At 45.8% G+C, this 22612-nt stretch overlaps 2 protein-coding genes and 1 long non-coding RNA gene across 8 annotated transcripts; 2 read left to right on the forward strand and 1 right to left on the reverse strand.

The window, feature by feature from the left end:
* Positions 1–439: 439 nt before the first annotated feature.
* On the reverse strand, positions 440–6042 carry LOC135245463 (uncharacterized). The gene is made up of 3 exons (XR_010327269.1): positions 5883–6042; positions 3655–3759; positions 440–630 (listed from the first exon to the last, which is right to left on the reverse strand). It is a non-coding gene; the product is annotated as an uncharacterized LOC135245463 (long non-coding RNA).
* Positions 3669–11239, forward strand: si:ch211-214j24.10 (uncharacterized protein LOC558894 homolog). 2 transcript variants are annotated; one of them, XM_064318499.1, is made up of 4 exons: positions 3669–3807; positions 7215–7928; positions 8451–8483; positions 9021–11239. In XM_064318499.1, the coding sequence occupies exons 1-4, from the start codon at positions 3792–3794 to the stop codon at positions 9068–9070; spliced, it is 813 nt and encodes a 270-aa protein (XP_064174569.1). In that variant the 5' UTR covers positions 3669–3791; the 3' UTR covers positions 9071–11239. The 2 variants fall into 2 exon arrangements, with proteins under 2 accessions (XP_064174569.1, XP_064174568.1); XM_064318498.1 differs by lacking the exon at positions 3669–3807 and adding an exon at positions 3870–4997.
* Positions 11240–14418: 3179 nt separating this feature from the next.
* Positions 14419–22493, forward strand: mlc1 (modulator of VRAC current 1). Of its 5 annotated transcripts, XM_064318522.1 has the most exons (13): positions 14421–14578; positions 15313–15416; positions 16290–16614; positions 17243–17332; positions 17777–17830; positions 18153–18254; positions 19218–19319; positions 19458–19613; positions 20239–20355; positions 20755–20811; positions 21283–21405; positions 21670–21831; positions 21962–22493. In XM_064318522.1, exons 3-13 carry the CDS (start codon positions 16390–16392, stop codon positions 22040–22042), a joined length of 1269 nt encoding a protein of 422 aa, XP_064174592.1. In that variant the 5' UTR covers positions 14421–14578; positions 15313–15416; positions 16290–16389; the 3' UTR covers positions 22043–22493. The 5 variants fall into 5 exon arrangements, with proteins under 5 accessions (XP_064174594.1, XP_064174591.1, XP_064174595.1 ...); XM_064318524.1 differs by lacking the exon at positions 15313–15416 and having other exon boundaries at positions 14419–14578; positions 21283–21411; positions 21679–21831; XM_064318521.1 differs by lacking the exon at positions 15313–15416 and having other exon boundaries at positions 14419–14578.
* Positions 22494–22612: the final 119 nt, after the last annotated feature.

Genomic DNA, 22612 nt, shown 5'->3' on the forward strand with positions numbered 1-22612 from the left:
ATGTGACTTTATTTTTGAAAGTATTTTCCTCTCCTTAATTATAATTGACCGATATGGATTCAAAATATTTTGTATTTAAAAAAACCCAGATCACAGTCTTATTAAAAAAATGCCTCTTGAGCCTGCACACACACACACACACATGCACACACACACGCACACACACACGCACACGCACACACACATACCCTTAGAATCGAGGGAACACGCTGGATGACTGCTGCTAAGTAAGTGAATGCAGTTCCAGTCTCCTGTGAGGCCAGTGACATTTCCCTCTTATTAAAGGGAAACTTGCAAAAGCACTGCATGACACTGGAGTCAGCCCAAAGCAAAGCAACAGGCCAGCTCCTCCTCTACAAGGCCCCCTGGCCCATGGCTAGACCTGTGCCGTTTCTCCCTCCCCCTCCCCCTCCCCCCCTTCGACCACTCTCTCAGACTGTTTGCCTTTCTCTCTGCGTGCCTCAGTTTCTTGCATCTGTCAGAATTCGTCTTTATGTTCGCCTCTTCTTACCTCCATTCGGTGATTCTTACCTTCCTTTTTTTAAGGGAATTTTCCCTCTTCTTCGTGGAGGTAGTACTTAATCTCTTCTCCAGTCCCAGGTGAGCAATCAGATCGTTCCCAAGCAACACCTGCAATATACCCATTCTCTTATATCTCCATGGAAACGGACTAGAAAAGGCAATCAGTCCTTCAGTGGCAAACCTGCAACCAATTAAACTTAGATGGCCTGTGCATATAGAATATTTTTTTCAGTGGAAGAAAAAGGTCTCTTACAAACTGGGATGTGAATACTGATACCAACAAAATGCTGCAATAATGGTACGACACTGCCATCTTGTGGTAGCGTGAAAACACAGGGTTCGTGTTGTGCGGTTTTGGAAGAAACCATTGGAAATACACATTCAGGCCGTCTGAATTCTACAGTTCTGTAACCTCATACCCCTTGCCTGACAGATACCCGTGCATTATTTCTTTTTAGGGCAGGAAATATTAGCGTGTCATAAATGTGTCGAATATTACTAAATTCATAAATTAATACAAACCAGCATAATACATTTCAATGTGTCAGCTATATATTTTTATTGTGTAACTATTATTGTTACTTTATTAAATGTGACTCAACTGAAATGATAAATGTCAGCATTAATTATTTTTAGAAATAATCTATTATTTTACGACAAATATTTGTTTGGAAATATTCGATTATTCTTGAGTAAAGTTGTAAGTTGCTTTGGATCAGAGCTCGCTTGTGCCATTTCTTTTGGTTAATCATTGTCAAGCAGCAAACCAATAGAATGAGCTCAGTCCTTTACAATTGAACATTTTATTTATCAGGCTGGCTTCAAAGAATCAGAAGCCAGCCTGGTGGAACAGAAGTCTAATGCCCTTGCCAATGGAATACACATTGGCAAGGTCAACTAGGCTACTGTCCAAACATTTCAGATCAATTCATCGACAGAGTAACTTACATAGCGTACTTTTTTAAACAGACTTCTACAGCTGTGCAATACTGAAGCAAATCGTGTTAAGCAGCTTACGTCATGGGCACAAAACAGTTTTTTGTCTGGGAATCAAACCTAGAACTTCAGACTCTCCGTTAAATGGCCCGTTACATCAAACCATCACAGCATCCTGCCACCCACTTCTTGGAGTGCAGACACTGTTTACTTAAAGTGTGTAAACCAGTGTTAGCCAACCCAGTTTCTACCGTCCTGTAGGTTTTCATGTCAACCTTAATTTGGCACACCTGACTCTCCTAATTAGCAGCTCAACAAAGATCTCTAGACGTTGAACGAGGTGCGCTTTGGTAGGGTTGGAGTGAAAACCTACAGGTAGATATTCACGAACTGTGTTGGTTACCACAGCAAACTAAAGCCGTTGTGTCAGTGTTTATTATTAAACAATAAGATACCACGATTGAAATGTTCTATGCTTACCTTATCCTAGTGATTTAAAAAAAAATATATATATATATATATACACACACACATGTATTTTTATGGCTTTTCCCAACAAAACAGTGTAAACATGCGACAAAGGTTGCGCGGGCGGATTCAAACAGCCGACGTCGCAGCTCGCAATTAGCACGTGCACAGTGCTAGGCAACGAGACGCCCCCTGACCGCGTGGCTTAACGACACCGGTGCGTTTGGAGCCTCATCCTCGAGGTTTCGCTGCAGGCATTTTAACTTTGAAATTTCTAATATAAATGGCGCATTTCGTACAACGCCATCGAGGATTGATGAGGGAGAACTGTCATAAAAATTTAAAATATTTTGCGTTGTAACCCAGGTGAAAGTATTACGATGCAGTTCAAGGGAAATGTCAGAGAGACACATGGATGTAACTAGTCTAGAAAAATATGCAAGAAACAGAGTGCAATCAAGCACAGTGACAACTGATAAATCACGCTGTTTTTGCTTCTCTGTCCGACTTTACCGGCTCGTCTTACCTGTTTGTTCAGAATAATTGGAACAAATTAACAAATTTAACTTAATGTCTTCAGTAACAGTAGTCAGTTTTAAAATAAAGCTGTGTTAAACCGAAACAGACAGTTTTATTCAGTGTCAATAGTAGGCTATGTACTAAATAGTATATACTAAATAGCATGTACTAAGTAGTATGTACACAGCAAAATTGTATTTACAAAGTTGTATACATAAGCTACTGGTATAAAACATCAAGGCTAAATTAACTATTTAAAGTAGTTTCTCCACCTAATGCAACTTTAAATAATGTAGATGTTTTATACAGTAGCTTCATGTAGGCTATATGAACCACAAATAGCTTTAACTGCCATCTTCTCTAAATTAGGCCTACATATTTCCTGCATGAAAAACTTATTTTCCTCCACAACTTAACTTATAAATATAGTTACCAAATTTTACCTGGTGCTTCTTCACCAAAATAGTTGGTATTTTACTGAAGCTTTTTGGGATATATTTTGTCATTTCAATTTTATGGGGTATTTTATGCAGAATTATTGCAACAACAAAAAAATCAGAATCGTTCAGCATATAAATAGAGTTATTTTATTATATTTTAATTCATGAATAAAACAAAAAAAAATTGAAAAACCCCAGTGTAAATTACCATTTACATATTGAGTTACTTATCACCTTGAAACTGGAAAATTAACTCTGACTTAATCTACTAAGAAAAAAAAAACAGTTTTAACTAATATGACTCTTTAACAGTCCTTTGCAAAAAATGTTTTAGTCTAAACGGTATAAACAGCAGCTGGCTGCGAAGTATATTTGCCAGACGTCCCATTTTCGACCAGAATGTCTGGTTTTAAAATATGTAGCCTACATGTCCAGTTTGTGGTCTGATAAAGTATCCAGATATGCATGTTGGCCGGTTTTGACAAGTTCTAAATCTGGCAAATTAACTATGAAAGGGTCCCTCAGCTAGCGTTTATTTAGGCCTACTAAGTCCTTTATGCAAATTTCATATTTTTGAGATGGTTAACTGTCAGTGAGTAGTCCAATTCAAATAAAACAGATACAACCTCTGAAGTGGCTTGATAAAGTCTGCAAATTTTGCTCCGCTACCGAGCATTGACAAGACATGCGAATTTACTTGTTGAATTGAAAGCGGGAAAGGCCGAATCCCCCCCCACCCCGCCCTTTTTAATTCTCCCTCCCCTCTTACCGCCTGGATATCCGCCTTGGTTAGTGCTCACTTTCACCCGGGTATATTCATGCTTCGTTCCACCACTTAGCAAGCAGGCTGCGATCGGTCCCGTTCAAATCTCCTCTACGTCCACATAGGAAATACCAAGACAGAACATGCACATTAAGACAGGTAACATAACTTCTTTGTGTTTTACATCGCGATCGCATTTAAACGGCTAGATTGGTGACTCGATAACACAAGCCAATGTAAACTGACTTGAAACATTTTTTAAGTGTCAAGGTTTCCACGTTTTTAAGAAGCTCGGCTAAGTCTTACGAAATGCATAACCAGCACTAGCTTCTGTGTTAGCTGATATTCGTTCGTCTTTTAAGTTGACTCGACAATAATACTCTAACTTGACTTGGTTTTCGAATTTTTTCTAAATCACTTTTGATATCTGTAATTAGCTTGCTGACAGATAAACTTTACTTGTTGTGCTAATACTACTTCGAAGTAGACTAGCTAAATTAGCCGCTAACGCAGCTAACAAGCTAAATTGGCTAACTTTGTGTGGCCCGGAGCGATGTAGTCCGTCCAAGCTAGCTAGCTTACTGTAGCTAGCAAGTTTACTGCTAGCTACTTTTGCTGAGGAAGACAAACGTATTTATAAGCTAACATCGGCACGCTGATTTATCTGGTGAACTACACTTATGTACAGGCTTTGTCACTCGGAACTGCCTAAGTTCTGTGGCTGGGTATTCTATGTATCTTGAATGCGAAAGCTTTCTTTTCGGAATCTGTTGGTTGGCTAGCAAGCGTTAGCCAGCTATCTTTGGTCGTGCGAGAGCGCCGTTTAGCTATCTGGTTTTCTTCTTGCTAGAAGTTCTTGCTAGTGCTAGAACAATCCAGAACCACTAACATCAGTCAGCTTGTTGTAGGAGTTGCAATAAAATAATTGGAAACCAGTCTTAAAGTATTACTTTTAAGAGTTGGCAAGAGCGTGTAAGTATTAAAGCAGATCGACGTTTTATCCGCTGGCTAGAATAGCTGATCGTTGAAATGTTGTGGAGTTGTTGCTAGCAAACTCTACAAAGTCTTGAGCCAGCACAACTGTACGTTCAGTCTAGTACTAGTAGTAGGGTTATCGAATAACTAACCGGTTTAGTATCGGGAATATTGCCGTCACAATAAAGTACGCAAAATAGCTTTCGGGCCAAAATTGTCCAGCGTACACAGACAAGTCAGACAAGTTAACCAGCAATGTGAAGAATGAGATTTGTGAGTTCGAATGTGGATGAAACGTGGTCTACCTTAGCCCGCTAAGCTACATCCTACAATGGCGTTAGTTTGGCATCACTGGCTACAGTTACATAGCGACGGTAAATTGTTTTGTATTTCACCTGCTCTTTTGTTTGACTCTTGTCTGGGATTTATGTTCACGTTAGTGACGACAAGCTCATTGTACTCCAAAGGTAATGTTCGGGCCGAACTTTTGCTCGATATATGTGATCCGAAACGAAGGCAAGCGTACATTTCTTCCAACAGTGTTTTCAAATATCTGTTGCATAACTTAGCTTTGTTTACTTAGTGAAGCCAATGTGTTGAATAAATATATGCTTATTTATATACTAAATCCAGTACCCCGTTTCATGACACGATACGTGAATCAAACTATGCACATACTACATATATCCGTTTTAATTTCAAACAGCTGCTTAACCCTGGTATTCTCGTTGTGCGTCTGGTACGTCATTCAAGAGGGATCTGGTACAAGGCGGTATTTGGCAATTATTTAAATGGTAGCGTTTCCTGCAAACAAATGTGATAATTTGCCTTCGTCACCCATAACTTGAGTAATATAAGCAGCAGACCTAGTTATTTGTTCAGCAGTGTACGATTCTCAATCCAGAACGTGCTGCCGTCATCATAAAATTAATTAAATGAGACAACACAGTGGATTTGGTTCAAATGAAGTCGTTTTTCCGACCATTATCCCTTGTGATTCCACCTGGACCTCCCGAGTGGTTGAGTGGTGGGTGCATGAAGGCTAGGGTATTGTCACCTCATTTGGTGTCTGAATGATAGTCATAAGGTTAACTCAGCAAAAGGCTTTGCCACAGGAATGGAATATGACAACATTTCACAACAGCTTGGTTTCAATAGCCATTAGTGGTACATAAAGAAAATGTCTCAATTTCAGTTCTTATGCTGCAACCCAATTAATAGGCGCTGTTGAGAAATATTTCCAAAATTAGCCAAATTACCTGTATTGTCCAAAATCCCATTGATGGCGTCTAATACATATGACTCCACCGTTATATCTTCCCGTGCTACATTAGCATTATGTCGTAACCGAATAATGGGTAGTATTTTTGCTCAAATGCTCGACATGCGTTTGTATGTGATTGTAGGTGTAGGGTTTTCCCAAATGCGTGCTTTTGAGAAATTTGGGAATACTTTTGAATGATAACACATTTCGGCTTTCATAACCTTTGTTCTTTTGGACTGTTTGCGGCACTAGACAAATAAATCTATAAGTAAAATCCATAACTGGGGTGGAGCGTCAGACTTCCTTTGGCTTTATCCAGAACTTTCCAGGCTTCCCTTTACAGACTCATTACAATCAGACATTAATAAAATGAGACATTTTAAGTAAATTTGTTTTCACTTGTGTAGTGTCAGTGATTAAACAAATGTTGCTGCGCATTTCAGTTTTTTTAAAGTCTTCCCTTTGGCCATTTTAACCATTGACTTAACCAGTTCATAGATCCTCAGGGTGTTCAAGTCTAGGCTTGAAAAGTGTTGAATACCTTCTGGTTCGTAGTGAAATGACGGAATGCGCCGTACAGCCTGTTTTTGTCGTCACACTTTACGTTTCTGATGTAACTGGTGTCATAATTTTTAATTCACGAATCACAAACAATAAGTTGTAGCTTATTATATGTTAAGGCTGTAACTGTACAGCGAATATTATTTTTTGAGAAATGTGAGTTGGTCTCATTAAGCTAGCTATTGTAAAGTATAGAAAGGGCTGATTCAGTTCTGTGTTGCACAACCCACGCTTGTAAGTGCTTATTAAGCAGCTCTTTTGGTTTGGAGGTTTGTCAGTACGCCGTTAGACTTTTGCTTTCAGGCTTGTACAGTGCTCCCATTTTAGCAGCATTTGCTCCTGAAAATTGATGTGTGCAAACTGGAAAAATAATTTGGGAGCGCATCTGCTAATTGGAATGCACTGGTTTGCCCCTACGGTTTTCAGCTTGGTGGACTGTGAGCATAGCTGTATTAGCAATGTTAGCATATAGCTCTGTTTTATTATGAGCTGTCACTTATGGGTAGTCTCTGGTGAGTGCCGGGAAGCTACGCGACATGGCGGTGCTACACAGCTGTTAGCCCAGTGCTGCTCACATAGCTTGTGGATGTTCTTGCATTCTCCCGCGCTGTAAGCTGCCCTGGATAAGAGTGTTTGCCAAGTGTCAGAATGCCGTGCTGTGTCATCATGGCGGCGTCATGTGATACCGTGTTGCGCAGTGGTACGGCATGTCGTGCTATGTCGCGTAAGGTTAAAGCTCCCCCCCCCCCCCCCTCTCTTTCCGCAGGTACGTGGGAGGCCAGCAGCACGGTGTGTGAGCCGGACGCCCTCTACGACACCGCGGCCCTGGTCTCCCCGCCCAACCCGGAGCCGCACATCCGGAACCGCCGCCTCTCCCCCGGCTCGGGGGAGTGCGGCGGGGGAGGGGGCGGCGGCAACCGGGTCCGCGGCAAGCCGGAGACGCCCCCGCCCGAGCACGGCCCCGCCTCCGGCAGGGATGCCGAGCACAGGGCCCACCCGAAGGGGCGCGCCCTGCGGAAGGTTCCGGAAGGGGCCCGGGCGGCCCGAGCGAGGAGGGGGGAGAGGGAGAGGTGGGCGGGGGACGGGCTGTCGCTGCTCAAGCCCCCGCCCGCGTTCCCGGTGCAGGACAGCCCCGCCAAGCTTCAGCCGGCCGTCAGCTACGCCTCCAAGGTCAAGTCGGGCGGGGCAGGGGGCGGGGCCGAGGACCCCCCGGCCATCGGAGTGCTGCTCCAGAACCAGTGGGGGCTCAGCTTCATCAGCGAGGGGCCCCAAGCACAGAACGGGCCCACTTTTGGAGGCCCCCCTTGCTCTCCTGTGGACCCCATCGATGAAACCCCTGCTCCAGAGACTCACACTCAGACCCCGCCTCCTGTCACGCCCCCTCTTCCCATCAGCCAATGTCGAGAAGAGATTGACAGCTCAGGGGAGCTGCTGCTTGGCTGTCGCCACCTAGTGGAGGCGTTGCGGTATCACACTCAAGGTACGATCAGAGCTGCATTCAGTTTAAACTTGAAAAGCTGCTGAACTGAATGTCCAGTTACAAAGCTGTTACCATGGTGATTCTTTACATGCTTAATGAACATGTAAATGCATCATTGGTTGATTCCTGGCATCCCTGGACATTGACACCCCTGGAATTCCAACCTAAATGGCAGCAAACATTTAAGATTTTTGCTGAACGTAGCAAACTTCTTTGACTGTAAACACAGGACCACGACAAGGCAAAAAAGCCCCGTGGATGGTACTGGTCTGGCTGGGCGTTGTTCAGTAAAGCCAAATAATCACAGCCCTTGAGCCAATCGGTATGTCCAGATTAATCGGGATGAGTCATCAGAAATCTCAGCCCTGTCCACCGCAGGAAGCAGTGATTAATCATGTAATATTAAAACCCTTGCCTATTGCCATCTCATTTGTTCATATGCAGCACATCTTATTTGTATGGGAGTTTCTTGCAGTTTTGTGTGATCAGCTGGTGTGCTAATTGAAATTTGTCTCTTTTCAGAATGGGGTGCACTCGACAGCAAGCAGAAACGAGGTAAGAGACTCGTCCATCTGTTTCAGGACTGGGTTCGTGCTTCTGGCACCTGTGGGAGCCATAGTTTGTCCAGTCTCATTACCTCCCCCTAGTGTTCGGAGGCATTTTTGCACTAGTCACACACACCCTGTGAAGCATCATAAAAACATAACGCATATAAGAAAACAACGACATACAAAGAGTTCCTGTACTTTAATGCAGTGAAAACCAGCCCTATTCCTGAAGATCTACGTAGGTTTTCACTCCAACCCCAGCAAAGCACGCCTCATTCAACAACTAAAGATCTGTTTGGGCTGCTAATTAGTAGAGTCAGGTGTGCCAAATTAGGGTTGAAATGAAAACCTACAGGACAGGAACAGGATTGGAACCACAGCTTCATGGGAAACGTCTCCAGCTGTCAGACTGCGCCGATTCTGGCAAACGGTGGTTTTGTCCGTAAGACATGTCGCAAGCAGGTGGCTTTTCTGAAGCTGCTTTTTTTTTGTTTGTTTGTTTGTTTTTTGTTCCTGACACTGACTGCTGTCTTCAACCTTTCAGGGTCTGCCACGATCATCTGGTACAAGAACTCTGCAGAGCAACCAGCTTAACACACACTGACATGCTGCACACACGCGCGCACACACACACACTGACATGCTACGCGCACACAAACACAAACCCTGACGTGCTACTCATGCGCGCACACACAGACATGCTACACACACACTCAAACACTGACGTGCTACTCACGCGCACACACGCAGACATGCTACACACACACAGACATGCTACTCACGCACACACACTGACATGCTACACACACACTCAAACCCTGACGTGCTACTCACGCGCACACACACAGACATGCTACACACACACTCAAACACTGACGTGCTACACACACACACACACACAGATATGCTACACTCACGCGCGCACACACGGACATGCTACACTCGCACACGCACGCACGCAAACAAATGCACACAGTTAAGTATTTACTAGGGGTGTTGATCGTTTACCATTTAAACTTTTAAACGATACGTTTTTTTAAATGATATTCCACAAACAGCGAAACGTTAATTTGGTACGTGATGTTTTCCTTCGCCACAAATGTTTCTGTCCCCCTTCACAAGATGAAGATAAGTTCTTCAGATTTTCCTCATTCAAAGAAAAGACGTGCCAGTTTCCTGCATCGTCTCAAAGGAGCGGTTTTGTTTTTCAGTGAATCGGGGAAACTGCAGATTTCCAGACCTTAAATGTCTGGACTTGGGGGTATGACGTAGGTGCACCCACAGCTGATAGCTGGAGAGATAGGCTGGGACTTGGTAAACTTTTGTCCTCAATTTTTGTAGTTAGAATTTTTGTTCACAGAATCGATTTGGCAAGTTGGCTTTAGCGATAGCTGAACTTGCTAAACTGTTCAGTGAACAAAACTGTACCTTTGTTTTGTAGTTGTGGGCAAATGTTGATTGAATCCTGGCAAAAGTTTAGCGGTAAACCCAAATACGAGTAGCCCCTGGGACGGCTAGGGCCTAAAAATCAGCATTTCCTGATTTTTGTCTGGAATAATCGCCAGTTTCAATTTGGTCCAAAAGAAGAAACAAAAAATACAATTATTTTAATGTACTGCTGTTTTTGGAGTTTCATTTGTAATCAGCATGGTTTCTTCCCCCTTTCAACCTTAAATCTGCCAGTAGCTTTTTTAAAAGTTGCACATATATATTGACAGTGATTGGCTGCAGGCAGGCCCCATACACTTTGTGTCAGGCCCAAACTCCATAATGCCTCTCGCAGTAGGAGTGCTTATCCAGGATCAGTTGAGCCTTTTTGTCTCGTAATGGGAAAGGTTATGATGCACATTGCCCTGCTTGATCCCAGGTCAGCACTCCTGCGCTTGCCATGCTTTGCCAAGGCAAGTCCAGGTCGCCAGAAATTAGAAAGTGGTACCCGTGTGAGAAAAGGCATTTTCTTCTTTGCTTGCTTTCATCACTGTTAAACACACAAACCAATTACCGGTATTTCCTGAGAGATTTTATACATCTAGTTATCGTTTAAACGGTTAATTATTTCGTTAATTTTTTTCCGCGTGTCAACACTCTTGGTATTTACCCCGTTGCACGAATGCGCTGTGCACTGACTCACACGAAACGAACACGAACACGTACGCGCGCGCGCCCGCGCCCGCGCTCACACGCTCCGGACTAATGTCTTGAAAGGAGAAGGACGACCAGAATTCTCCGACGCCTTACAACAGAGCCTGCCTCAAATCGGACCTGGAGTTCTGCTTACGCCTCGCAGCGAACGTTCAGCCTTTGGGGACTTCCTTTTTAAAATCTTCGTCGAGAGCCGTCATTTTAACGTAACGGACTGCGGTCTTATTGTAGAGACGTCTTTTTTTAAAGTCCTCCCTGAAATGCGAGTGATCAATCAAGCACTTTCTGATCCGTTGTAACCTGGTTTGTTGTACTCCACCCGACTGTTTTTTTTTTTTTTTATGAGCACAGCTTTGAAATGTAATAATTATAATTGTTTCTTTTTTGCTCTTTTTTACACTGGAAACGAATGGTCGTTTCTACTGAGTTTACATACACACGGGCTCTGATACAATGTCGCTGTCCGTGAAGCCGAGTCACCTATTGTTGATTTTTTTTTTTTTTTAAAACCCTGTCGGGATTGTGGTCATGGATAATTGCCTTTGATTTGAACTACACTGGAAGAGATTGAGAATTTAAGTGAACAGTATTTCCTAATAAAAGTGAACTAAAGATATTGTATCACCATTGTAGTGTCACAAATCATTTGGGTCCTGTAAGAATACTGAGGTAAATGGCCCCTTCACCAAGTTTGTGTCAAGTGTAAAACCAGGTTTGTGTTTTTGTTATGTTGAAAGTTGCATATCAGCTACATAATTACATGTACATAGCTATATGCGTATAACTACATACGTCATTATCAAGTCCTGATACATAGGGTAACAGCACCCCTAGTGGAAGTTGATTGTTATAAGCCTTTAGGAAGGTTTAGTTATTTGTGGTTAACTCGGGTCTTGTTCAATGCAGAAAGTGTGATCCCAAAAGCGAATCTGCGTATGAGACATTAAAGCTTTTTCAGGAGTTATTTTTGCTCATTGCAATGTTCTCCCAACTCGAAAATCCAAACAGTGGTCAACCAGATTGCATTGCAACAGTAAAAAATAATCTTTGAAAATCATATTTGCCCTTAAGGTGGTGTAAATAAAGTTTGATGTGGAATCCCTGTGCTATACAGTCTTTGACAACATTGTGTGCCACGGCAAACATTTTAAAAGGCTTCTGGGTTGATTCAAATGTACCTGGACATATGGTGCATGTGTGTGACTAGGTGTATCATGGTAATGCCAGTTGATGTATGTGGTGAAACAACTAACCTAATGCCGATTTGCGATTATTGGCCTGAGTGTTTATGAATTGATTATACCTCCTGTGAACCATTCAGAAAACATCTTTTAGAATTAATCCTACAATAACGCTGTTATAGGATTAATATTTAAATTAATGTCCATTTAACTAAATTCTACAAAAAAAGAAAATAGTTAAAATTGGGCCCCGCATATATTTCATATACATTTTCACAAGCTATTTTGCCTGGATAACTTTCTCACTGCTGCGACTGGAAACTTGCTCCCACCCACGTGACAAATGTCTGTAGTCGGTGAACATGCCTGGCTTCAACCAGAGGCTTCAACACGTGCAGCGTTCAAATTGCCAGACAGTTCAAATTTAGGGGCATTACGAATGCGTGTAATTGACCGGAAATCCGGCGAAAAACACAGCAGCCAGCCAGCAGGAGCATGCAAGGTCAACGCAGCCGAGCTGCAATTTGTTTTGGTCTTTATGAAGCGTGACTATCAGCGTTTAGCCCACAGTTGAACTGTAATTAGCAGTCGAAGTTTTTGGTCTACCAAACAAGCAGAGGCTTCAAAGAGTAAAAAGACTGACCATGTATTTGCTCCACCACCATGCACTAAACCAGCTGATCATAATAATTAGTTCTCCTATCATGCTGAAGAGCTATGCTAATTAGAGTCAGCTGGTTTAGTGCATGGTGGTGGAGCAAATACATGGTCAGTCTTTTTACTCTTTGAAGCCGGGTTACCCACCTCTGCAAACAAGTAATCATGATTATCAAAACTATTATGAAATTGAGTGTCCATATATAATCCTATTCTATATTTAAATCTGTGCAATTTCAGTATTCTTAAGGCGATGAAATTATAAAATGTGCTATTGTAATTCTGATTTGTAGATCGTTCTTTTTTAAGCACCAATGCAATGTAAAATCATCTTTCATTCCCCTGTATTAACTGAAGTTTTGCGACGTACGCGGCACCCGAAATCGCCACTCCGTGACTGTTCCTTGTCGGAGGGGAGAGGTGGCAGAGGCTTCCCTGGAAAACACCAGAGGGGGAGAATGAGTAGGAGGCGACAGTGAGAGACGGGGAATGAGGAGAGGGGCCGGGGGCGAGGAGTTACACAACAGCGCCGGGCGAACAAGCTCTCCATTGTCCTTGGCGCTGTTTGCCAGTGCCGTGAACGCGAGTTACTGTACCGTTCATGCGATGCGGATTGCGAATGGGGAGGGATACGGCGAGGTGCTGTCCAAGTTGCATTGCATTGCAATGATGTGTTGCTGTTCTGTTTAATAGTTACATCGCTGTGTGTGTGTCGGGGGGGGGGGCTGGGGGCGGTTAAATGAGTATCCAGGGATACGGCCGCTCAGAAATAATGCGTGGGGAGGGGGACTCAGCCTTGTCATGAGAGCGAGACTGCACAGGTCGCGGTCTTTGATAAAGCTCCGCCTTTATTGTAAGCCCCCCCCCCCTTTCTCTCTCCCCCCTTTCTCTCTCTCTCTCTCACACACACAAACAAACTTTAGTATGAGTATGCTGCATATTGTGAAAATTGGGCAACAGAAAAAGAACAGTCTGTTCTGAACTGTCAGTTTCCTGCTTGTTACCAAATGTTTTCTACCATTTATTTAATTAAAAAAAAAAAAAAAAAGTAATTTAATGTAATTTATTAGTTAGTTTGACTGTTGTGGTGCAAAGGGAAGCATGAAAAAATGGCTGCCGGACTCACTTAGTGACATCACATCTTGGCATCTCCTTGACCCCCCAGTCTCTTGTTTTAAAGCGATTGGAGGCCCATCATGGGAATGTTTGCGGTCGCTAGGTTTTCACTCAGGAAGGTTGACCGCCCCCAACCTGGTTCAACAGAGGGCGTGAACGAGTCAAACGGACCCTCTTTCGGCTTCTACCAGCCCTTTTCGGGGGGTCTTGATTTACGGCCTTGTTTTGGGACATGGGCCTGCTGGGCCATGACGTCAAGGGGGTGGGGGCCAGGCCCCTGTGGGGGTAGCCCCAAATCTTGTCTGATCTTAGCAGGGACGGACAAAAATGCACTACAAATGTTGCAAAATAGAAAACACCTCCCCCGTAAATACATCTGAACTACAGTCAAAATGGCGGAGAGGTATGTTGCTCTGCAAGTTGCACAGAGATTTTTAAAAAAGCAAAGTGGGCGGGGCAAGCCGTATTACATAAGAACCATGTAAATGCAAATGCATGTTTCACATACACCACTGCCTGAAGGGCTGTCATTTTGTCGTTGCTAAGGAAACTGTGCACATGTTGTGGTGGGAGTGTACATGGGGAAGGGGGCGGGGGGAGAGACATTGAGTTCCTCATCAGAACCCCCCCCCACGACCCCCGCAACCTCATTGTCATTCAGAGACCGTACTTGGTGACCCCCCCCCCCCCCGCTCCCTGGCCAACTTCCCTCCCCCCCCCCCCCACCCTGGTTCCCTGGGCGCTGGCAGCTCTCGATGATTGGAGTTTTTTTGTTCTCCTCTTTGAAAAGATCCTGTTCCAAAACTTTTTTTTTCTTCCTTTCCCTCTCAAAGAGGGGATGTGAGGGGGTGGCGGTGGGGGTGGGGGGAGGAGGTGTCTAAACTGAGAAACAAACTCCTTCTCTGAAGCTGAAAAGCTCCCGTTTCTGGAGGCGAAGCGGACGCGTGGACGGATACACGGAAGGCACCACCGGACGCACGGACGCACAGGTGGATCCTAACGACAGGTGAGGTTTGAGAGAGAGAGAGAGAGAGAGAGAGAGAGCGAGAGGGAGATAGACAGGGATAAAGAGATACAGAGATAGAAAGAAAGAGGGGGAGAGGGATAGAGAGATACAGAGAAAGATAGACGGAGGAGGAAGAAAGAGAGAAATTGAGGGAAAGAGATGGAGGGAGATAGAGGGAGGGGGAAGGGAGATTGAGGAAGAGGGAGTGGGAGAATATGGGAGAGGGAACTGAAAATGCCAGCAGGAAGACTAGGGGACTGTTTCGAAACCAAGATGGCACCTTCATGGGTTCCTCTCTGCCTTTGCTGCTAAAATGACCGCAAGAACAGACAGCCTTAAGGTCGCAGGTTCGAGTCCGGCGTGCGCCATTAACTGACCGCAAGAGATTAAACGTTAACCCGGCGAGCGCTTAACACGGGTGCAGGCGGAGTGGCAGCTTCTCAGGAGGCAGTTTGTTGACTACGAATTGGCTCGAAAAAGTGGGACGTGGCCTCTTTTTGGCTGGACCGCAACAGCGGGGCCAGCCCTACAAACGCAAATGTCTGTGAGTGACTGACTGACTGACTGAGTTAGGAAGTTACACCATTCGGCTGGATCACGTGTGTTTGGTCCAGCCATGTACTGGATTTTAACTTGGTCTTGTTTCCCTTATATTTCAAGTGTTCATTCTGCCACAAGGTACAGGCGCACACTTATCCTTTTCAAATGATAATAATCATAATCATTTTGATTAGACATGTGGATCCGTTAAAAATAAGCAGGCATCTTTACGAAGCTGGTCCGTGACAAACCTGGATGCCCAGCTGGTTTTCCTGAAGAGTGACACGCCATCTTTCCGGTCAGTTCCGCATTGTCACTTCGCAAGTCTGCACTGAATGTGCAGACATAAAATAGGGGAACTGCATTTTTATCTTCTGTGTCTTACCAATTCTACACGCTGCAACGCTGATGCCCTAATGTCCTGTAGGATGACTTGGTTTAGGGCCGTGTATGCCAAATGTTTTGCGAAATGCGTTGTATAAATCCATTTCAATTTCATTTGGCTTTTCGGATTGAATGTATAATGTCATCACTGAGCCTTGAACAAAACAGTTTAATAATTATTATGGATTTTTCCCAAATCATCTCTTCATTCGCAATAAACGGCAGCTGTGTCCGCCATTGATTTGGCTAAATCTTCACTAGGGCTTCCATGATCTGTCCAGCAAGCAGCATCATTGGCTGATTAAAGTATGTTTTTTTTCACCTGTCCTCAATTTATCTAATCTTCACTTTACATTTTAAGATACAGTTTAAGAAGTCATTTACAACCTCTGAATATGAACCTCAGAGTTTAGGGACTGATTGTCAAAATGAACACAGCAGGAATTACAGGAGGTATTTCAGAGCGGGTTCAGAACTGGCTACAGGGTAGAACACAAAGAGTAGTAGTGGGGATCTTATCTGAGTAGGGTGCTGTGGGGAGTGGAGTTCCACAGGGGTCGCTGCTGGGGTTCCAGCTAGTTTGTAGAATCCGAGCACTAGGTACACTTTAGTGGCAGGCAGATGGCAAGCATGTTGGGCTGAATGGCCTGTTCTCATCATTATGTTGCGTAATGCTATAATTCCATTGGCTATCAGCAATGTCCTCTGCAATTGGTGAAGCACCTCTACTTTTGACTGGTACCTCACAGCTATCTCATCTTCATTTGTTATGTCTGGTCCCTGGCAGCACGGAGCAGAGCCAATCAGGAGCAGCCACGTCTCACACGCCAGCCACTCGGAATCCCAAAGCCCCGCCCGCCCGTTGGCTCCACAGACCGCCTGTGGCCATGCAGAGGGAGGAGCTGTCCGCGAGGGAGGAGTTCGGCTACGACTGCATGCCCCCGCTGGAGCGGGGCGTGGGGGGGACGGGCGGGCGGCGGTCGGAACGGGACCGGCCGGAGAGGGACAGCTACACGGTGGACGTGAGGGCCAGCGACCTCCAGCTGCCCCAGTCCCCGGCCCTGCAACACTGCCTCAGCTGCAGGGCCTGGCTCTACAGCGCCCTCATAGGGGTGAGCGGAGGAACTGCACCCACACACGCACCTTCCGCGGTCCTGGTCCTGGAGAGCCACAGAGCCTGCTGCTTTCTGTTGTTACTCTGCATTTTGAATTTTAAAAGCAGTAGAATACACAGTTAACTCGCCTCACCTGGCAGGCATTTCTTGAAGCAGGATTACTGAGTTAGCTGGTTGACTGGGCTGAGTAAAAACCCGGAACAGCTCTTTTTATCTCAGTCCATGTTCCAGATTTGGGAGGGTTCCGCGTTTTACTCAGTGCAGTTATCCAGCTAAATCTGTAATCCTGCTTCTTGAAGATTAGGAAGATTTATGGATTCGTATGAGACAACTTTTAACTGGCACAGAACAGGGAACGGGGAAAACCAAAGCCTATAAAGAGACTAATGGACTCTCTCTCTGTGAAAATCAAAAACATTTATGGTGGTTCAACTGTTTTGATTGGTGGATTTTGATGTGGAGTTACAGAATCAGTTGTGCTAATTGGTCCATTTTGCTCAGTGAGACAGTGGTGGGTGTAATTATTGCTTTGTTGTGTATGCGTGCATTCATGCATGCGTGTGTGTTCATGTGTGTGTGTGTGTGTGTACGTGTGTGTGTGTGTGTGTGTTCCCCCATCCCTCAGGGCAGTCTCTTGATCTCAGCGGGCTTCTCTCTCTACCTGGGCAACGTCTTCCCAGACGCCATGGACTACCTGCGCTGCGCCGCCGGCTCTGTGAGTTACCCACAGACTGACCCTAGATCAGGCTCTTTACCCAGCAGGTGGCTCAATATTACCATTTAAAACTGATCCCAGGTCAGTTTGGAGGGGGGAATGCAGTCTGAGTTTCTTGAGTGATCTGTCATACTCAGAGATGGAAAATCCGGGTTCAGAAAGTAGAAGTCCTCCCCAGTATTTTGTTCCAGTCCTCCGTATTTCCTAATTAGCACAATTCTACAGCCAGGTGGTGGAACTAATTAGTGAGTTCATGGGTGGATGGAACGCACGGCAGGACTTTTACTTTCTGACCCCTGGACCCCTGGACTTTCCCACCCCTGGTCAGTACGTGCTGTAGGGTCCCGGCTGTGCCACTCATATGCTACGCTAATGATATTAGCATAATACTAAGTAGTGTATTTATCTGTATGTAATGTGTCTTGCTTTTCGTGTGTTCCGCAGAGCATTCCAGCTGCAGTTGTGAGCTTTGCGATTGCCAAGAACAGACACGTCGCGGTGAGTAGGAGAACCCGAAAATAACTAAACATCAGCTGTAGTTCTGGGTGCACAACGAGGACCGGTGCCAGGCTGCACAACGTAGACTGCCAGCGACATTTTCACTGTTTCCACAACTTCCTTTCTTTCAATGATGTCAATCATGTCATAAATAGCACGCAGTACTTCAAGTACTGCATATGTATTTTCAATACAGATTTGCACTTTTTTTCCAGTCTTTTTCCCATGTAACATAGATTCCTCACGTCTTTAACTGTGTGTTTTATACCTCTGCGACCTATGTGCTGCACCTCCGTCCTGACGACCGCTCTTGCCTTCGAAGGTGTCGGATCTGCAGGTGGTGTTCGTGTCTTCCTTCGCCGTCACGACCACCTGCCTGGTGTGGTTCGGCTGCAAGCTGGTGCTCAGCCCCTCAGCGGTCAACGTGAGTCCGCGCGTGTGCGTGCGTGCGCTCGTCCGTAGGCTCGGGGGGGGGGGGGGAGGGCGGTTTTTCATATCCGCGCATCTGACAAATGTGTATTTGGCCAGACCTGGCTCAAATACGTATTTGTTTTGGATTCAAACACTTTTCTGTGCTCTGTTGATATTGCCTGGTGTAATTGAGCCTGCCAATATGCCCAGAAGGCGGGGTTTGGTCTTTTTGAGAGTGTTGCATTGGTTCCAATACACCAGATAAGATCAGTAAAGCGTATTTGAATCCAAAACAAACATGTATTTGACCCAGGTCTGATATTTGCATGATGTTCAGTACATGTATTTTAAATATGTATCATGCCAAAGACTTTAATAAGCATACCTCCGTGTGTAGCTCTCACCATTCATTGCAATGGATTGTGGGTAATGGTTCTGTGAATGCCCTTCTCTCCAAGGGGTGAGATTTTTGCCATCACAGTTGCTTTTTGCCCTGGAAACCCAGGCAGGCTTTTTCTGCAAGAGCTTGACACGGCATCCAGGGGTTTCTAACAATGAGACAAGGCAGTTTACCATCAGGTTCTGTGAGCAGAACTCCTCCATCAGCAGAACAAGGGAATGGGTTCAAATGAATTCAAAGTAAAGTTCCGCACTGATAAAAAGAAATGTTTTGTTGTTGTCGCCATGTGGAACAGTTTGCCAGGTCGTGTTGTGGAGACAGAGACCCAAACTATTCTGTTATTGTACTCCTAATTAGCTAACTGAACCAAGATAATTGATTGAAACAAGATTCTGCACACATACAGCTGGCCCTCCTAGAATAGAACTGCCCTCAAGTGGACTAGAGAGCGTCCAGCACTGCGCCAAGCCCGGACTTGAACATCCAAACGCTTCCATAGCGTGACCTGGCGTTTTCCTTCATCTCTTCACTTGTAGATGATGGCTAACGAGTCCCCGTCCGTTTCTCCCCTCCTAGATCAACTTCAACCTCATCCTGCTCATCCTGCTGGAGGTCCTGCTGGCCAGCACGGTCATCCTGTCCGCGCGCTCCGCGGAGGACTGCTGCAGCCACGGCAAGGTGCGCGCGCGGTCCCTCCGCCTCGCCGCCCCGGTGCTTATCGCTTCGCCTGTGTCAGCGGTGTATGAGTTTAGCCGTCTCTCTCTCTCTCTCTTTCTCCCTCTCTCTCTCTCTCTCTCTCTCTCTCTTTCTCTCTAGGTGTCTCTCCTAAACTATATCTCCTCCTCCTCCTCCCTGCCCCGCCTCCTCCCTTCTCTCCGCTCCCCCCTCCCCCTCCTCCAGCCAGTGACCTGCGAGGGCCCTGTGGTTGTGACTCCGCCCACTTTCCCTGCCCGCCTCATCAAGGCCTACTCTGTAAGCCCCTCTTTGATTGTGTGGCATTGTGGTAAAAGGTGGGCTCAGTTAAGCAGAGGTAAGACGGTTGTGATGTCACGTTTCGGGCAGAAAACAGAGAGGAGCTCCTCCAATCACAGGACACGCAGGTAAAAACCAACAAAGCAAGGCTTCTTGCCCTGAACAAGAAGGACAAGAACTTCCTGACTCTCTGTGGGTATTAGCCAGGATGTAACATCAGAAACTACTGACCAATCACTGTTGATGTTGCTGCTGTGGTTATCAACATACTCGTTGATTGGTGGAGCTCCTCTCTGTTATCTACCGGGAAGGTCATGTCAACTCTCTCATCACCACTCTCTTATCCCACATGCAACTGTGTGTGTAGAGAGAGTAAATGGTGAGAGTGCAGTATAATGGTTAGGGAACTGGGCTTGTAACCTAAAGGTTACCGGTTGACTACAAGGTAGCTGTTGTACCCTTGAACGGGGCACTTAACCTGCACTGCTTCAGTTTATATCCACCAGCTGTATAAATGGATGCTAAGCAAAAGCTGTAAGTCATTCTGAATGAGAGCATCTGCTAACATCCTGCAATGTAAACGGTGTGATGTACACAATGTGTAACTGCTCTCTCCTGTCCCCAGGTAATTGAGGTCATAGTGGGAATCTCCGCAGTGTTTGGGGGCATCATCGCTCTCAACATGGACGCCCTGGCCCCGGGACCCCTCCTCTCTGCCACCTTCTTCTGGATCCTGGTGGCTGTGAGTCAGTGACCCCGCCCTGTGGGAAGGGGCTGTGGTTGTGCTAAGATAACACAGTGGGAACAAGATAGTTAAGACATCGATTTTCTGTAATGTTCTGTCAGGAGCTCCACCAATCACAGAGCACGTTGGTAACAGCAATATAACAACGGCAACGGTGATTGGTGGATACTTTCTGGCTATATTTTTTGCCTCCCTTTGAGTGTTACCCAGGATGTAGCCTACCAGTTTCAGCCAATCGTTATCAGTGTTGTTTGGCAATACAGCCGTCTTATCCAGATGTTACTATCCCTGCTGTTCTCAATATCAATACTAACGCTGAAAGAGGACTAGTGTAATGGCTGCTAATGTCTGCTTCTGTCACTTCCTGTGTCCGTGGACGGCTGTGACCCCCACCAGTGCTTCCCCAGTGCTATTGCCAGCCACGTGGTGGCAGAGTACCCCAATAAATGCCTGGTGAGTTACTCTCAAATTCAAATTCTCTTTACACTATATTTAGGCTTTTTAAGTCGCTCCTATCCAGTGCGACTTATAAAAAGCGAACCAATGAAGGTTTAGCTGATGAAGGGTCACAAAGCCGTGTCATCAAACAGGCGTGCTTTCAGTCCGTGGCGGACGGTGGGCAGGGACTCTGCTGTGTCGAGTGTCGTGGGAATCTCACTGCACCCCTGCCAAAGCAATCATTCAGGTCGACGTTTTATTAAGAACATTTAGGCTACTGGTCATTACTCTCTCTTTCCCTCTTCTCCCTCTCTCTCTCTCTCTCTCTCTCTCCCCTCCCTCACACTCTCCCTGTCCTCTCCCTCCCTCTCTCTCTTGCTCTTTCCCTCTCTCCTCCCTCTCCCACTCCCTCCCTCACATACTCTCTCTCCCTCTCTCTCACTCGCTCTCCCCCTCTCTCTCTCTCTCTCTTTCTTTCTCTCTTAGGTGGAGGTGTTGATTGCCATTGCCAGTGTAACGTCCCCGTTGCTCTTCTCCGCCTCTGGGTTCCTCTCCTGCAGCGTGGTGAACTTCGCCGAAATCTTCCTGCACGACAACCCCGTCACTAAGGTCGGTCTCTACGGCAACAGAGCAACCAGTGTGGCTGCATGAGCTTTTGAAAGCAGTGAATTGGATCTTGGATCGTCTGGGTTTATATGCATGTGCTATAACTGTGTGCATTATGGGTATGCTAGACAAGGGCATGTGTTAGCGTCTGACGCTATGGGTGTCCAACGGATATTTAAGTGTGCGTGACACCGTGGGTGTGATGAGTATTTTAATGTGTTACACCGCATGTGTGTGTGTGTGTGTGTGTGTGTGTGTGTGTCCCAGCAATCGCACGACGTGCTGCTGATGATCCTGACGCTGCTGCTGCTGGTGCAGGCCGTGTTGACGCTGGTCACGGTGGTGCACTGCGCCTCCTACAAGAGCCAGCTCCGCCTGGCAGGCCTGGTCAGAGCCCAGACCACGACACTGCAGAGTCACCACAGCGAGGTACGCACACACACACACACTCACTCACAGACACGCACACACACAAACAGTGACACTTGTGGAGAGAGCCGCGCTCAACAAACGCACCTCTCCTTATGCCCCTCCCCCTTCCCTTGCTCCCATCTCGTAGCAACCGGCGGCCAATGGGACGCTCCGAGACTTTGACAAGGACAAGGCCTGGAAGGCGGTGGTGGTGCAGATGGCTCAGTGATGTCGCCGGACCGGAGGCGACGAAGAGGGGGGAGAGACGGAGGGGAAAAACGAGAGGAAGGAGGGAGAGAACAAGGAGAAAGAGAGCCGAACAGAAGTAGCACAGAGAATGTAAACGGGGGGGAGGGGGGGGAAAGAAGAGAGGAAGGGACGGTGGCCAAGGAACAATTTCATCGCTCGTTTCTCCCTGAAGCTGCAGTACCTGCTTTAACAATCAGCTTACTTCTGCGTACAATCCGTAGCCCTGGAACTTTAGACTGAATAAGAGCTCCAAATTCCTTTGGGCCCAGTTGCTCTGACTGCCATAGGCTTGGTTCCGTCAGAGTCTAAAATATTTAATAGAGACGTTTAGTTTTTATACAATTAACTGCTGTGTACGTTTCCTGCAGGATTTTAAACGGCATGTAGTCTTGTAGATGTTTCGCCACCGAATAAAGGAAGTTCTGAATGTACTAGCTCACTCTCAACCCAAAGCTTTTCCTTACTTTGAAATTTAAGAAAAGCGAGGCCAGCAAATACGGAATCACTGTTCGGAGTCTACGCTCACAGCTGTAGCAATGCGGAAAAAAAC

Source organism: Anguilla rostrata, chromosome 19 (assembly GCF_018555375.3).
Source record: "Anguilla rostrata isolate EN2019 chromosome 19, ASM1855537v3, whole genome shotgun sequence".
NCBI lineage: Eukaryota > Metazoa > Chordata > Actinopteri > Anguilliformes > Anguillidae > Anguilla > Anguilla rostrata.